The sequence below is a fragment of the Anabrus simplex genome, chromosome 9 (genome assembly GCF_040414725.1).
Source record: "Anabrus simplex isolate iqAnaSimp1 chromosome 9, ASM4041472v1, whole genome shotgun sequence".
NCBI classification, from domain to species: domain Eukaryota; kingdom Metazoa; phylum Arthropoda; class Insecta; order Orthoptera; family Tettigoniidae; genus Anabrus; species Anabrus simplex.
The window spans coordinates 107,000,004-107,018,821 of record NC_090273.1 but is presented as its reverse complement, the minus strand read 5'-3'; the positions used below and the strand labels follow the sequence as shown (position 1 = coordinate 107,018,821).

General features: G+C 39.3%; 1 protein-coding gene across 1 annotated transcript in view; it reads right to left on the bottom strand.

The window, feature by feature from the left end:
- Positions 1–18,818, bottom strand: part of LOC136880805 (cGMP-dependent 3',5'-cyclic phosphodiesterase) — a 164,825-nt gene that overhangs the window by 94,529 nt on the left and 51,478 nt on the right. The window contains exon 4 of the mRNA XM_067153339.2: positions 16,017–16,126. Coding sequence (XP_067009440.1) covers positions 16,017–16,126 — 110 coding nt within the window. The remainder of the gene's footprint in view (positions 1–16,016; positions 16,127–18,818) is intronic.

Sequence of the window (18,818 nt, the reverse complement as noted above, 5' to 3'; positions counted from 1 at the left end):
TATCGAGGTATCTGATTGGTATTCACTGGCATCTTGGAAGGGAGGGTGCGATCAGTCGTTGAGAGGAAGTTGGATGAAAACCAGTGTGGTTTCAGACCACAGAGAGGCTGTCAGGATCAGATTTTCAGTATGCGCCAGGTAATTGAAAATGCAACGAGAGGAATAGGCAGTTGTGTTTATGTTTTGTAGATCTACAGAAAGCATATGACAGGGTACCGAGGGAAAAGATGTTCACTATACTGGAGGACTATGGCATTAAAGGTAGATTATTAAAATCAATCAAAGGCATTTATGTAGACAATTGGGCTTCAGTGAGAATTGATGGTAGAATGAGTTCTTGGTTCAGGGTACTTACAGGGTTTAGACAAGGCTGTAATCTTTCACCTTTGCTGTTCGTAGTTTACATGGATCATCTGCTGAAAGGCATAAAATGGCAGTGAGGGATTCATTTAGGTGGAAATGTAGTAAGCAGTTTGGCCTATGCTGACGACTTGGTCTTAATGGCAGATTGTGCCGAAAGCCTGCAGTCTAATATCTTGGAACTTGAAAATAAGTGCAATGAGTATGGTATGAAAATTAGCCTCTCGAAGACTAAGCTGATGTCAATAGGTAAGAAATTCAACAGAATTGAATGTCAGATTGGTGATACAAAGCTAGAACAGGTCGATAATTTCAAGTATCTAGGTTGTGTGTTCTCCCAGGATGGTAATATAGTAAGTGAGATTGAATCAATGTTTAGTAAAGCTAATGCATTGAGCTCGCAGTTGCGATCAGCAGTATTCTGTAAGAAGGAAGTCAGCTCCCAGACGAAACTATCTTTACATCGGTCTGTTTTCAGACCAACTTTGCTTTATGGGAGCAAAAGCTGGGTGGACTCAAGATATCTTATTCCTAAGCTAGAAGTAACAGACATGAAAGTAGCAAGAATGATTGCTGGCACAAACAGGTAGGCACAATGGCAGGGGGGTACTCGGAATGAGGAGATAAAGGCTAATTTAGGAATGAACTCGATGGATGAAGCTGTACGCATAAACCGGCTTCGGTGGTGGGGTCATGGGAGGCGAATGGAGGAGGGTAGGTTACCTAGGAGAATAATGGACTCTGCTTTGGAGGGTAAGAGAAGTAGAGGGAGACCAAGACGACGATGGTTAGACTCGGTTTCTAACGATTTAAAGACAAGAGGTATAGAACTAAATGAGGCCACAATACTAGTTGCAAATCGAGGATTGTGGCGACGTTTAGTAAATTCACAGAGGCTTGCAGACTGAACGCTGAAAGGCATAACAGTCTATAATGATAATGTATGTATGTATGTATGTTGGAACTTAAGTAGCATAACGACCTGCTGTGTCTTAACCAGAGCCCCTTTTGCCACCCCTTTTCAGAGTTCCTGAAGGGCCTTCACAGCTACCATAGTGGTCCCAGGGCCCTCAAGTACCCACTGTACTTCACCCCTACAGGCAGTCCCCTCTTAACTGGCAATTTTTATTCAGATTCAAATGGGGCAAGTAACGTAATGTTCATTTTAGACTAGGTCTGTGGCCCATATGCCCCAATAGGCACTCTTCTGACTTCTTAAATCACAATCATTTTGTGAAATCCAATCTTTTTGTGTCTAGTCATCTGTCAAAAACTGGATGTCAAATTTTGGCAACAATGCAATACTCTCTTTACTCACACAATCATTCAAAAGTAAAAATTGAACTAAGAACAAACAGAATGACTGCAAAGACTCCCACCTCATAAATAATGGTTGCAAAATTAGATTACATTACTTTCCTCCAGCTGACTGGATGAAAATTAGAAGTTGGTTCTGATCGATCGATTGTAGCATAGAACATTCAATAGACATCATCACGTACATGTTGCATACAAATAACTCTATATTACAATTTTGGTGCATAATATTTACAATATTCTGCAATTAAATACTGACGACATCCATTTCAAAGAAGTCCTTTGTTGAATTAAAGGGATGTTGGTGCAGCCAATGCTTCAATTTAGTTTTAAATATATTATTAGGAAGGACCAGGGTACCCTAGTTGGTAATCTGTAGAAAAATTAGGTGACCTGCCTTTGCTTTCTGTATTCTGTAATAGAGTATATCCACCTGGTTTCTACTCCTCATGTTGTGATTGTAGAAGTCATTTTGGTATTTAATGTCTGCAATATGTTTTACTTTACATAATATATTAAAAATGTACACATCAGGCGAGTTGGCCGTGTGGTTACGGGCGCGCAGGTGTGAGCTTGCATCCGCAGATAGTGGGTTCGAACCCCACTGTTGGCAGCCCTGAAGATGGCTTTCCGTGGTTTCCTATTTTCACACCAGGCAAATGCTGGGGCTGTACCTTAATTAAGGCCACGGCCCCTTCCTTCCCATTCCTAGGCCTTTCCTATCCCATCGTCGCCATAAGACCTACCTGAGTCGGTGTGACGTAAACACATAGCAAAAAAAAAAAAAAAAAAAAAATGTACACATTAACTACAGTCATAATAGAATTATCAATAAACAAGGGTTTACTGAATGTATACCTGGTGGAGACTTGGAAGTTCATTACTTGTAATATTTAGGTCTGTGCAAAATGTTTTTCAGATCAACATATTACATGCGGTTGCTGACAGTGGCATTGCTGATGGTACTACAGATACTATTAGCCTTGTGATTCATCATTACAGTACCACTTAATTACCACACCACAATCACATTGAACACAATGTGCACACCACAGCACAATATCATGAACATGCACAACCAAAGAATACATTAAATTTAAAAACCTACATTAAATTAAAAAAGCTACACGAAAGGAAACACTCACCAATCACTTGAAGCAAAATTCCCTTCCTGACAATTTGTGAAATGCCCCACTGACAGTTCGGGGTTAAAGTTACACATACAAGCTTTATTTCGTGATTTTAAGTTTTTAAGAGTCAGAAGAAGTCGCTCATTTCTATTCCTATTTAGACTTTCTTCCACAGAACAAACAATTTCTGAAATATGTTTAAAATTACGTCCTCCCTATGCATTCTTCGTCTTCTACCATATTTTCCACACCTGTGGGGTTGTGAGTGTGAAGTGTGTTGAATAAGGGGATTTGGCGCTGTTTTACGGCAGGATGCCCTTCCTGACTTCAACCCTATCTGGAGGAATGTAATCATTATTGTGTGCGGTGGTTGGTAGTGTGGTGATTTGTCTGAATATGAAGAGGAGAGTGTTGGGACAAATACAAACACTTAGTCCCTGAGCTAGAGGAATTAATCAGACATGATTAAAATCCCCAACCAGGCCAGGAATCGAATCCAGGACTCTCTGAACCGAAGGACTGAACGCTGACCATTCAGCCAATGAGTTGGACTTCCTCCCTATCCATTATTAGCACTTGTAATTACTATACATTGTTTTGTTTCAGTTGGACTCCAGTCTGGCAAAAACTCCATGAAATTATTGTGGGCATGTATAAAATGAAGTCCTTGGTACTGCCCGTCTGTCTGTCTGTCTGTCTGCGATGGCCACTCTCAAGAAACACAAGATGGATTTTGATGCAGTTTTCATCACACTATTAAGCATTCCTCGAGAAAGGTTTATGTGTAGAAACATTCATCTATGACCAAAGGAATGCGAGCATTAACAAGTTAAATGGAGCAATTCGAAGAAAAAACATTCGTTTGTGCGCCTTTTTCGCCTACGCTGGCTAAACTGCTATAGATACAACAGTAGTATGAGGGTAAGAATTGTTCAGCATAATAAAAAGTTCTACAAAATAGTCTGCCACAGCATATATCAATCTTTAACACATAGCCCACTATACAGTTTAATTCAGCAGCCCCTTCCAGTATTGTTTGCTGCAGCCCAACTAATGTGCACATGGTTATAGGGGTGCTTTTCTCCTGCAGGCGTAGTGTATGGTACTAATGTTCAGCGAGCACATTTTGCACACGATTCTAAACCCCAGCGAAATGTTTTATCATCCATTCGCAAAATATGATGCCTTGAAATCATGCAGCAACGTCCTTTTACCATGTAACTATGTTATGTGTCGTGGCTCGTGACCGGGTGTAACGAAGAGGGGAATCAATGCATAAAACTAAGTAACAGTGCAGTAATTAATGTCTTAAACACCGAACAGGATGGTGTATGTACTCCGCTCTCATCGTATTACCAGCATGTTTCCAGCAGTGTAGAGTAGCGGATGTAGTTAGTCATTTGCCTAGCAATCGACGGAATGTGCCAGCAGCGGTTCGAATCCTGCACTGTTCAAATATTTTTGCATTGGTATATTGTTTGAATATGTAAACACAGGTCCACGTTTGTCACATTCAAACAGTAGAATGACGCTGTTATTCATCTTGTGCCCTGAATGTACTGTAATCTCTGCTGCCATACGGTATGTTTTCCCACAGAGGAATACGTTGACACACTCCTTATTTATGGGGAAGCAAGACAAAATGCATGCGAGGCACTTTGTCTGTACCAGGAACGGTATTCCGACAGGCGACACCCGGCTGCTATGACATTCTGCCGTGTTGAAAGACGCCTAAGGACAGCAGGCGTGATTTGCAACCAGCCACCAGTCCGTGACAGGCCCGTTACATTGGGTGAAATAGAAGAGGCCATTCTGGAGGCAGCTTGTAATAATCCACATATCAGTACAAGGTCGACTGCATGATAGGTGAACACCAGTCAGCCGCCTGTCTGGCAAATACTGCATGAACATAAATTTCACGCATACCATCTTGAGCTAAACCAAGAGCTCCATGGGGGGAATTTCAAAGTTCTAATGGAGTTCAGTCAGTGGTTATCAGGCAGGCTGGACAATGATGCAGCATCTGTATCGCATATCTTATTCTCGGAAGAAACGCGCTTCCACAATAATGGGAATGTCAATTGCCATAACGTCCGACTCGTTGGCCTTCGGTTCAGAGGGTCCCGGGTTCGAGTCCCGGCCGAGTCGGGGATTTTAACCTTCATTGGTTAATTCCACTGGCCTGGGGGCTGAGTGTTTGTGCTGTCCCCAACATCCCTGCAACTCACACACCACACATAACACTATCCTCCACCACAATAATACGCAGTTACCTCACATGGCAGATGCCGCCCACCCTCATCGGAGGGTCTGCCTTACAAGGGCTGCACTCGGCTAGAAATAGCCACACGAAATTATTATTATTATAATTGCCATAACATGCACTATTGGAGTCCGAACAATCCTCACTGGGTGCGAGAGGTGGCCCATCAAGTAGGATGGGGAGTGAATGTTTGGTGTGGAATCTTCGGGGATCACCTGACTGGAGCTTATTTCTTTGAGGGCCATTGGATGGGCCCATGCTACCTGCACTTTCTGCGTCAGGAAATCCCACTGCTGCTGGAGGATGTGCCCTTGCACGATCGTTTGACGATGTGGTTGGAACACGATGGAGCTCCACTATATTCAACTTTGCCCGTGTGTAACCATCTGAGTGAAGAACTGCCAGGGAAATGGATAGGACGAGGAGGCCCTGTTTCTTGGCCCACCAGATCACCGGTTTTAACGCCGTTATACTTCTTCTTGTGGGAACATTTGAAGAATGTCGTTTGCACTCAAGCGCCAGAAAACCCCAACCAGCTCCGGCAACTCATTGCGGACGCCTGCCGAGCAATTACACCTGGAATGCTTCAACGTGCAAGACGATCTATTGGATACCAGGCCCGAATGTGCATAAACCAAAACAGTCATCACTTCGATCATTTGATGCGATAAAACATTGTCAGGGCAGCTGTATTCCAATTATTTCCGGTCTGTATGTGTCCGGCCTGCTAACTAATCAGCCCTTCTTTGGGCCACAAACACATTCATTCACACACAATTTGCGTGAAAGCGTGTACTGAGCTTACATTGCAAGCGGTATGTATTAAACAAATATTTCAAAAATTTGTAATCTTCACCCCGGACTCGAACTTTCCACCTGACATGCAAGTCCGCTCCGCCACACCTTTACCAACAACATTAGGGTTCCGTACGGCACACTGGGCAGCTTATAGCAAGTATTAGGTTTACTACGGTCACAATATCAATTTAGTGTTTCGCCGGCGTGTAAGGTTCATATGATCTAAAAGGCACACACGTCTTCCAGTGTTTACTATGAGTATAACATTATGGTGTACTATCATGGTGAGGCAGTAAATACCAAGATATCCAGTTGTGTTGTCTGAGCATACCAGCAGGGCAGATTTTTTCAGGACGGAATGAATATTGTCAGTTGCATAAAACTACATAGCAAGGGGCAGCTGAATCACGCTGTATGTGTTTTATGTTACAGTTACAATTTAAATGAAGCAAGTACAAGAAAAAGTGGTTGTTTGCGTGCCTTTTTTAGCTTACGCTGGCTAAACCATTAAAGATACATCTATACTATGAAAAAATTGTTCAGCATAAAAATTTTATTAAAACAGTCTGCAAAAGCATATATCAATCTTTAACGTCTTAACTGGGTATTATTGATGTGCTTGGTGTAACCTGCCCTGTGTATTTTTTCAGCAGATTGTTATTACACGGCAGGATAGGTAGAAAAGTTAGTAATATCAATAATATCATTCACCTGTGATACAAAAAGTAAAATAAAGGAGTTTTAATTAATTAATTTGAATGTATAGGTAGCAGGTAGGGACCCTCTTCGGAGGCAGCCCTACCCAGGGAGTGGCGCCCCTGCCTATGTGAGTCCCAGAGCACACTGACCCGGTGTGTATCATCTGGTAAGGGTCCCAGCTCAGGGTTACGGGTGAAGACCTCAACGGCAGTGAAGGCGGAGATGAAGATCATTGGTACGGCGGAACTGGCGGAAGAGGCATCCTTGCTTTTTGGGATAGTAATAAAAAGCTTTCACGAAGATAGTCAACAGCTTCAGCAGCGAATGAGGAATTTGGATCCCAACGGTGAAGAAGGTGGAAGAACTATCTTTGAAATGTAAATCCACACATGTCTGATCCCGCAGCGGGCGGTGTTGTGGTCAGCGTCTGTATCCAGGTCAGGGTCGGCTGTTTAAGCATGCTCCAGGTCTTACCAATCTGGTTCTAATTGTTGTGGGACCTACGGGTTCCACCCTCATGTGAAATGATTCACACAATCTACCATGATGGTACAACGCACATCGGAAACTACCCCAGCCGGTAAAATCTGGGGCCAGTTAGAGTCTGGTCTAAACAGGGCATTGGATTCTGGGGGCCCTGCACCATCATGTTGGGATCAGTCGGAGGATCCCTCACCCCGCAAGATCAGGACCAAGGAAAAACACTTCTTTGGTACAGTGAATGTCAATACCCTCCTAAGAGTCGGTAAACAGATGGAACTTATCAAAGAACTGGAGAGATATCAGATCAAGCTACTCGCTGTACAGGAAACAAGATTCCCATCAAATGAAGTATCTATGATGGGCAAGTACAAGATAATAAAGGGTCAACCAGCGATCAGGGAATATAAAAAGGGTAATAAAAGAAAATCACCTTCAATTCTAGGAACAGCATTTTTTATTCACAATTCAATTATAGATGCAATCATTGATTTTCGATCACCTTCCCCTAGGCTTTCCATCTTAACCTTGAAGAGTGGAAACAAATCATATGCTATCTTCAATGGGCATGCACCTATTAATGAGGACAACAAGAAAAATCCAGATAAAGTTGAAGAATTCTGGTCTCTCCTGGAAAAAGAGTTGTTGGAAACTCCGGAACATATGATTAAAATATTAATGAGTGATTTTAATGCTCAAGTTGGCAAGGAAAGAAAATACAGAAAAATAGTTGGCAGTTATCCTGGGCATATAAGAACCAATAGAAATGGGGAAAGGCTTATTGAAGTGTGTGAAGCATTCAACCTCAAGTTAATGTCCACCCAATTCAAGAAAGAAAGGAAGAAATTAATGACATGGCGTTCACCAAATCCCATGTTAGGGGAGTTCCAAATAGATCATGTAGCCACATCGAACCCTGCAGAGATATTGAAAGTTAAAGTACAAAAAGGTGCAAACATAGATTCTGACCACTACCTTGTTAGAGTCAAGATAAGATTTATTCCAAAGTCCTTCAAGAGACCTTCACCCAAAATCAAAAAATATCGAACTGATGAACTCAAGATAAACCAAGAGATTGTTGAGAACTATAAACGAGAGCTTGAGGTCTTGGAATTTTCGAATTGGGACGAAATGACAAGGAGGATACAAGAAGCAGCTGAAAAGACTATAATGATCGCCAAAAAGAAGAAACATCCATGGTGGAATGATGATTGTGAAGTAGCCTCACAGGAAAGGTCTAAAACGTGGAATAAATGGTGTACTAATCACAAGAATTTCGAAGACTTCAAGGAACAACGGAAACACACAGCAAAAATTCTTCGGAATACAAAAAGAAAGTACGAGAAAGAACAGCTGCACAACTTAGAAGAAGATTTCAAGAGAAACAACACAAGAGATTTCTATAGAAGGTTTAAAAACAAAATAAAAAAATTCTCCCCTGGTAATCTATGTTTTAAAAGTGAACAAGGGAAACTCATTATTGGTGACAAGAAGAATTGCGAGTATCTGGCCAACTATTTCCAGAATCTTCTGAACTGTGAACCTCCCAAAGATGGATTGCTGTTTGGAGAGCATCAATTCAAGTTGAAGGATTCATTACCACCAAATAAGGAAGAAATTAGGGACATCATTAACCCCTCAGCGTCGCAGTCGTTTAAAGAGCTTCCTACCCCGCGGCCGGATGAGATTTCAACTATGCGCGACTGAAATACATTGATTCACTTAAAGCGTTACTACTAGTATAAGAGTAGCCCGATATTCACGAAATTTGGAATTCCTTATGGTAGAACTATGTACATGAAGATAATTACACAATTGTTTCACATTTCCTTAGTCATTTAGTTCCGTGTGATAAGAGTTCGAAGCACTCTTCGAGACAGAGACCCAAGGCACACTCCTGGCAGCAGTACACCGATGCCTTCTTTTCACCGTGTTTTGAACACACGATAATACGTCTCTGAGGTTTGGATTCCTCACTCTTGGGTGCTAATTTCCTGATAAAACGTATTTCCTGCAACCTTGGAACTGTATTATCTGATGCGCGCCGGCCTTGAATATTTCGTTTCCCGCCCGAGAAGCGTATTTTGTACTACGTAAACAAACTTTCCATCAGCTGAAACTGATAAGTAACTGCTCAATGTTTGTCCCTGTGACTTGTCTAAATATTATTGGAGAATCTAGGAATCATAATTCACTGTTGAAAACTTCCCTTTGACCTGTATAATTATCTATAGTCTCCTACACGAAATTTCCAAGTACTGGTTCCTCCTCATCTTCACTCTCATTATTTACCACTGCATCGGCCACAGCCACATCATCTATTTCATTATCACTACTGCTAATACTGCCACTACTACTTCCGACTAAACTTTCATTTGAATTATACAATATTTCAAGCACGTTACTCTCAGCAGGAGCTAGCCATTGAGCGCGGTGCGTCACACAAGCTGATGAAGCTGCAGCGGGACCGAAAGCGGCAGGACGAAACTGAATGAGGGGAATAACATTTATGACGAATCAAACCAACTCGATACATATTTCAGATTAAAAGCTCGATACATCGTCTTTCAAACGAGATATATACCATGCACAACTGCTTCTCGTGTCGTATGACAGAAAGCAGCACTAACTGATGCCTACACAGAGCACTCGTGGGGAGTTACGAAAAGACTACAAGCTGAGAAATAAAGACAAATATAATAAATAAACCGCACTCTTAATACAAAATTAGAGCAAAGAACATCACATGAAAAGACAAACTTCTCAGATCATAATTTCTTTATTTTATTCTGTGGGAAAGAATGAAGCAAACGGACTATTAAAAAAAGCAGGGATTGGTGCTCAGACATAATTAACAAATACTTATCCTTGCAAAAGCAACTACACTTTAACGATTTTCAATTCTTATTTAGAACACTGATAAACCCGAAAATGTCTTCTTGGAAACAAAACAATTTGCATATCCATAACACCAAAACTCTTCGCGCTATAGCCGTAAATGCGAAACCATGTATGGGTCTATACCACGTATAGAGGTCGGCGGCTACGGAAGAAAAGGGGGTCTACAACGTATAGAGGTCGGCGCTGAGGGGTTAAGCAACTAAAAAACAACAAAGCTCCTGGGAAAGATTCAATTACTGCAGAGTTATTCAAATTTGCAGGTGAAAATATAGTGGAAAAACTAGAGGAATTATTCGCTTTTATTTGGGAAAAAGAAGATATACCAAGTGATTGGAAAAATGCACTCATTCATCCTTTACACAAAAAAGGGGACCAAACTAATGTCAACAACTACAGAGGTATCTCTCTTCTTCCTATAGCATACAAAATTCTATCCAAAGCATTGCAGCGGAGGCTTGAAACACATCTAGATAAACAAATTGGTGAATACCAAGCAGGGTTCAGGAAAGGGCATTCATGTGCTGAGCAGATTTATATTCTAAAATCATTTATAAAAATAAGATCAATGAGAAATCAGAAGAGGACAATCATAACCTTCGTTGATTTCAAAAAGGCATATGATTTTATAGATCGTGGAGTGCTCATGACCGTTCTGCAGGAGTTTGGAGTGGATGAGAAATCTCTGGCCATAATTCGGCAATCTCTTACAAACACTTTTTCTCAAGTCAAATTTATGGGCGAACTCTCAAATCCATTTGAGATAAAAACGGGTTTGAGGCAAGGAGACAGCCTTTCTCCACTACTCTTTAATTGCATTTTAGAAAAAGTTATTAGGGAATGGAGGCTGAGAATGACTGAAAATGGAATGAAGAATGGGGTAAAGATAGGTTGTGGAAAAAATGCGATGATGTTGGATTGCCTTGCCTTCGCAGACGATGTCGTTCTTATTACAGACAACCGTCAAACAGCCAAGAAACAAGTCGAAGAACTACAAAATGTTGCAGTCAAAACAGGGTTAAGAATCTCTTTCGAAAAAACAGCATTCATGGATTCTATAAAAAAACGCGACACGGACAGACTTGTTACATTGTATGGGGATATCCAATGTGTGCAAAAATTTAAATACCTGGGAGAAATACTCACCCCCAATGGAGATGAAAAGGAGGGATTAAAGGAGAGGGTGAGAAGGATGGAGTTAGCATTCAGACTATGTCATGACACCAAGTCTCTCTCAATTCAGGCCAAGTTAAAACATTACTGCACAGTGGTTAGAACAGAGTGCCTTTATGGAGCAGAAACCTTGACGAGGATGGCTGACCCAGTCCTTGAAAAAAGAGAAAGAAGATTCTTGCGAAAAATCTTAGGCCCTAGAAAGTCGACGAGTGACCCAAACACATTCCGGTTAAGATCAAATTTGGAGCTCTACAAGACAGTAGAAAGAATCACGACTGTGATGAGTAAAAGGAGACTGACGTTATATGGACATATCAAAAGAATGAACCCTGAGAGATTGGCCAACAGGATACTTCTTCTGCAGGAAAGGTGGAAAAAACAACCGGGATGGCTTACACACGTGCACAATGACTTGGCAGAAATAGGTATCAAGGAGGAGGATATAAAAGAAAGGACATCATTTAGGAAGAAGGTTGCGGAATTGAGGGATGCATCTGAAGAGCAACATGCGAAGCCACGGAACATCTCGGTGGAAGAACGAGCAAGAAGAAGTCAAAGACTCAAGAATCTTTGGCGAGAGTGTAAAGAGAAGGGTATCAGTCTGCGTGACAGAAGGAAGATTGTGTAAACGTGGCCCACAGGTGGCCGTATCGATTAATAATAATAATAATAATAATAATAATAATAATAATAATAATAATAATAATAAATTTGAATGTTAGAAAAATGTTTAACCATTTTTACATTAACTGCAAGGTCATTTACCTGGTTGGAATTTGAGAGTTTGGCCCATATTTTACATCCAAAGGTTGAAACAAATAAAAGCAAGGGGTATTTATAAATAGCATATCATGCATGTGACATTCTGAACCATTTTTCATTAACTGCAAGGTAATTTACATGGTTGAAATTTGAGTGTTTTCTTCATATGTAAGCACCTAAAATTAAAACAAATAAAACAAACGAATATTTACGAATTACACATCATGCTAGTGACATTGTGAAAGATTTTACATTAACTTCACGGTCAGTTACGTCATTTACCTCACTTGAACTGCAGTGATTTGTCTCAGAGATAATTTTCGAAAAGTAAGGGGTTGCGATACTTTCCCGCCTTGAGAAGTACATACTGTTTCTTGGCTTATGTACTGTACCATTACGTTACATTTTGACGTCAGTTGGCATGAAAATAGATCGGAAGAAAAATGGCGCAGATCAGCTTCAAGCGTTAAGAATGCACAGAATAACTTTTTGTGACAAGTTGACCACAATTAGGAGGCAGTGCCTGGCGAGATGGAAAGGAAACTCTATGAGAAATGAACCATTATACGTAAAAAAAAAATTGAAAAACGGTCTATTATTATCTACTCTGGCAAGAAGATTTTTTCGTCGTAAACGAACTGTGAATTGCAATTACCTGACCAGAATTCAGAAACAAACTACTGGAAAATACGTAAAAACGGCAGAGAAACACGCATAATAGATTTCAAATACTGTACGGAAGAAGAGGTGTTGGAATACGGCATTCGTAAATAAGGCCTACACTGACTTAATAAACGGCCAAATTTTCATCAAATTATACGTATAGCCCATTTGTAAGATTTAAAGAACATTATTCAGACAACATAAAAAACCAAGGAAGAGCCAGTTTATGAAAATAAAATTGAATCTGAGCAGTATCTTTAGAGGAAAAGAAATATAAATACAGTTAGACAAAGTCCTTGGAAAGGCTCTATATACTGAAAATTAAGATGTATTCTGTCAATTTAATAATGTCTTTTCATTGCATGGAAATTGGACACGGAATGGAGCTGGCTTAAAGCGATGGAGGAGGGCTAACCAGATCATCGTAAGCTCAAGCCTGAAGACCTAGAGATCCAGCATGACGTGATCCAGTGCAAGGCTAGACGTTCCGAGATGCCGTGAGCAGGAAGAAGAAAGCAGCGTCAGACCTAGGATGGCATGAGATAAGTGACATTTTGAGAAATTTAACTATAAAGTATTTCATTTAGTGTAGTATAATTGTAGGAATGCTGTAGTGCCAAATATATGACCTGTTTGTGCCACTGTGTGAATTCTAAGGCACATGCCGGAGAAAATAACCACAGATACGTATTATTTATGTGTAGTAATATACTGCCGTGCTCATAAGTTTGATATGAGGTTAATGTGAGCAGTATCGGGAAGAGAATTATGTTTTTGAACCTATATGCTTACGAGAACGTCGTATTCAAGCTAGGCGAGGCTGAGATATGAAAGTGAAGTGCAGTATAATAATAATAAACCTAGGTTACCCAATGACCAGATTGAATAACGAGGCCGATATCGTCCACATTTACGATGAGTTGAAATAAACAGTAGCAGCTTGCGGTGTTTTGAGTAGATATTAAGGTAAAAGAAATGTTTTACTGCGACGTGGTAGACATTATGAAGAAGCTGAGTAGAGATATTGTTGTATGCGGAGGAATCGCAGTAATTAAAAGCAGAAATGATAATATGTTGTTGGAGATTTGAGATGTTGAATAGGTATTGTGTAAGTAAATGATTGAAGGAAATAGGTGCGAATTTATGCTTAGCTACAGTTATGTTGCGATTGAAAATGAGGCAAGCAGTGGAATTAAGGCCTAGATACGTGAATATATTAAGTGTAGTAGTGAGATTAAATGGTCTATTGGTCGAACTTATATGGAATATGGAGATAGATTGATCGTAATTTACATGTATTTGAAGTGCATATAGAAAAGAGATATAGTCGCCTAGTAATATATTTGTCTCACATAATGAATATACAGCATTGGAGCACGCGTTAACCTGAAAATGGTAAAATTAGTAGGCAGTCGAAGGAACCATTTTAATTGAAAATACACATAATAATTAATTGCTCGGTACGATTCTGGCAGGTTATGACGGTTGAAGAACATGGAGATGGCACTCGTAAATGAAGATATTTAATTTTAATTTGGCACACATTTTTAATATATAAGGATGTTGGAATTAATATTTATGGTTAGGATTAATTTTTTTTTTTTTAGATACTTAAAATGGCATTTTGAAGCCATAATTGGAAAGAGTTACTTATCTCATGCCATAAACAAGTCAATACGCAATTCCCAAACCAATCCCAAAGAATATTGCAAAAAGACCTAAAGGAAAGAAAGACCACTCCCTCCTTTAATAAAGAGTAAATCCTAATTGTCCCCATGATGAAATAAAATGATGAAATGTGGTCACGCAGCAAAATAATAATTGCCCAGATGAATTAAAGATACCTGCCCAATTTTAATTATGTTAATTCGTCAATTTTAGTTGTCAAGAAAAATAATATGTGATTTTCGAGTTTACTTTCCTCTATTACCAAAGATGATCATTATTTTTGTTAATTATAATATTGGCATGCTAATAAATTAGTTTTAAGATTATTTTAGCGTTTATTTTCAAAGGTAGAGATAGGAAGATTTGTTGTAAGGATACATTTAGGCTGATATTTCGGAGTCATGATATTCAGAGGCTCATATTGATTCTACGGTAGGATTTTGGTGAAAATGAGTAACATATTGAACTATACACCCTCTTCAACGGAACTTGCGAAAGTAAATAGTATTGTTGAATATGTATAGATGTTTTTACCCTGAGATATTGACGTAATATGGACATGCAACCACCGCACTTGATTGGTATATCCATCCCCGATTTCGGATAGTTAATTAGCAACATTTAAGTGGAAATATTGCACGGGCAACATCATATTAAATTAGTACTACAACTTGAGGTGAAGTATGAGGAAGTACAGCGCGATGGTGATACCTATATTTTTATCAGTCCAACCTGGAACTTGGTAAGAATTAGGACTACGAGGCCACCAATAGGTAGCATTAAATTTGTTGCCCATACATGGGGCAAAGTGAAGAGAAAAATACTGTTGTCGCAGGTTGCAGTACTATCCCCTGCAGCATTAGAATTCCAATTAGAGTTTTTATCTCAGTTGGATTTGTATCCACCCAATCTGTCGCTCGTAACCATGGTTTCAAGTTCGGATGGGCTTCTATAAACTGTTTAGCATACACGTTGGTCTTAGGCAATAAGTTGAAACATATCATCACCTATGAAGTGTTCAAAATATTCTAACGCATTGAATTCATCGTCGAAGTCCACATTTACACCACTAGCACCAGAAAATATGAATTTCTGACGGGAAACACCATGCGGCGGGAAAGGTTAAACTTCGCCTTCATCCAATTCGTCATGTTGTTCACCTTGTTCTTTATTCTCATTCTCTGAACCACTTTCACTATCAGACTCACCTTCACCTGTATCAAATCACTCATCTTTGAATTTCTGAGAAGATAAATCGTCACAATCATTCTCTAAGTGTTGAATAATCTCGTCTTCTTCCAGCATTTTGAACTTACGCTTTGAACTAGATGCTGCCATATTTGGCCCATTGTGGACAAGTAGCACCGCACAGTTTTAAAATAAAAAGAAATAAGCTTCAAGAAACGTGACATGTGGTGTTTGCAGCCATCGTGCTGGAAAATCATCATTTAAGACGACAATGCACGAAGCGGCAAAGTAGCTCGTCATACCCAAGAGATATTCGCGGTAAAAGACGAGTACGTATATATTCGTCATGCCCATTATCCTGTAACATTCAGCATACGAATATATACGTCATGCCCAGTTAAGAGGTTAACACATAGCCCACTGTAAGTATTATGTTACAGTTTGCAGTAAACAAAAAAGTCAAATTTAAAGCAACTTTGTAAATTAATTAATCCTTATCAAAATAAGTTGTTTATTCTCCTTAAGTAACTAATGTAGAATAAAATGTAATTTATTGAATGTTATTTTCATCTACTCTTTCAGAGATATATTTTTGATGTAAATATTGTCCTTACCCAAGCGAGAGAATAAATTTCTTGCAACAGACAACAGAGACTGACACTGCTTCTTCAATCTCTTTTCCTCTTCATATGCCACTGTATTCAGAACAGTCCCCAGGCAGAAACTGCAGAGAAAAGCAGTCCAATAACCATAAGCTATGAATATGAATCATAAGAAGAGCAAACTTACAGAAACTATACATAAATTATCAGTAAATACACACAAAGTTAGCCAAAAATAAAATATGTTATCAACTATAGAATGTTATGAAAAGATATGTATCAAGTATGCTGTTCTTGTTGTTGTTTGGGTCATCAGTCCATAGACCGGTTTGATGCAGTTCTCCATGACCTTATCCTGTGCTAACCTTTTCATTTCTATGTAACTACTACAACCAACATCTCCTCTAATCTGTTTGTAATAATCATACCTTGGTCTACCCCTGCTGTTCTTAGAGTCTACACTTCCCTCGAAACCTAACTGAGCAAGTCCTGCACGTCTTAAGACGTGTCCAATCATTCTATCTCTTCTACTGGTCAAATTTCACCTAATCGTTCTCCTCTCATCAATGTGATTCACTATCTCTTCATTTGTGATTCAATCTACCCATCTCACTTTCAGCAGTTTTGTTTTGTAACACCACATTCCTAAAGCTCTTATTCTCTTTCTTTCTGAGCTAGTTACCATCTGTTTCACTTCTATACAATGCCGTGTTCCAGATGGAAATCTTCAAAAACTTCCAATTCCTATCTCCAACAAATCTTTTTTCTTAAAGGAAGCTTATGCTAGTCTGCATTTTATATCGTCCTTACTTCTGCCATCATTTCTTATTCTACTACCCAAGTAACAATACTCATCTACTTCCTTTAAGACTTTATTTCCTAATCTAATATTTCTTGCACCACCTGACTTCCTTTGACTGCACTTCATTACTTTTGTATTGGTTTTATTTTATTTTCACCTTGTACTCCTTCTCAAAAGACTGAGTCCATACCATTAAGCAATTTTTGTAGGTCTTCTGCAGACTCAAGTAAAATAACAATATTCTTGGCACATCTCAGAGTTTTGATTTTCTCTCCTTGAATTGTGATTCCCTTTCCAAAATCCTCTTTGATTTCCTTTACTGTTTGCTGTATATGAACACTGAAAAGGAGAGAGGACAAACTGCAGCCTTGCTTCACTCCTTTCTGGATTGCTGCTTCTTTTTCATAGCCCTCGATTCTGATCACTGCAGACAGATTTTTGTACAGATTGCAGATGATTCTTCTTTCTCAGTATTTAATCCTGATCACCTTCAGAATCTTAAATAGCTTGGTCCAATCAACATTATCAAATGCCTTTTCTACATCTATGAATGTCATGTATGTGGGCTTGTACTTTTTAAATTTTCGATCCTCTAACATGAGATGAAAAGTTAGGACTGCTTCATGTGCTCCTACAGTTCTTCTGAAGCCAAACTAATCTTTGCCCAACTCAGCTTCAACTTGACTTTCCTGTAAATGATACATATTACAATTTTGCAAGCATGAGATAGTAAACTAATCACACAGTAGTTTTTACACTTGTCAGCACCTGCCCTCTTGGGAATAGGTATAACAGCATTCTGTCTAAAATCGGATGGCACTTCGCCCGTGTCATGCATCTTTCATACTAAATGGAATAACATCACCATGCTGGTTTATCCTAAGGTAGTCAGTAATTCTGAGAGTATGTCATCAATTCCAGGTGCCTTGTTCCTATTTAGGTAGGTCTCTCAAAGCTCTATGAAATTCCAAACCCAAAACTGGTTCTCCCATTTCGTCAGCATCAACGACCTCTTCTTGTTTCAGAACATTATCATCTACTTCTTTCCCTTTGTACAACGTGATACAATTGTTGGATATGTTACTGCCATCTTTCTTCCTTGTCTTCTGTCCCTAGAAATGGTCTTCCATCTGAACTCTTAATATTCATACCTGTAGTTTTCCCCTCTCCAAAGGTTTCATTGATTTTTCCTGTATGTAGCATCTACCTTTCCTACAATGATATAACCTTCAGCACTTCTTTTTCACTGCATTCCAGTCTCCCATCACAATTAGATTCTCAACTCCTTTTGCATACTGTATTAAATTTTCTATCTCTTCAGAGATTCCTTAAATTTTTTTATCAGCTGCTGAACTAATAGGCATATAGACCTGCACTACTGTGGTGAGCATTGGCTTGGCATCTTGACACCAATTTTATTTATTTCGTATCAGAGTGTTGAAAAAACTTAAAATATAAATAAGGTATAATATACAAACAAAACAAAGTACATCTTGTGTCACAAACATGTTTCACACAAAGTCTGTCCAGAAATGGGCAACAGCAATTCCCTCTTCTGTAGCCTGAGTCAAGTCTTGAAGTGTACAACAAACAGGGCAAGACTGACAGAGGAGCGCAGAAGAAACCTCCACATGTCCAACCACAGAATAAATTGTGCAGTTAAGATTGATTAAACAGACTGTGACTGACGGTGCTCCTGGAAACAGTAGAGAGTGTACATATCTACCGGTTAATTCTTTTATTCCAGAAGTGTTGATAACAATAATCCACTCACTATGTTGGCCATAATAGCTTATCTGCTGTCCTATTTCCTTATGCATTATTAAACCAACTCCTGATTTCCCCCCATTTGATTTTGTGTTGATTATTCTTCCTGCCAATATGCTTCACTTATACCAACTACATCCAACTTTAGTCTATCTATTTCCCGTTTTAAATTGTCTAACCTAACACAACAAATCAAGCTCCTAACATTCCACATTCTGACTTTGTGCTGACTGCCTCTTCTCATG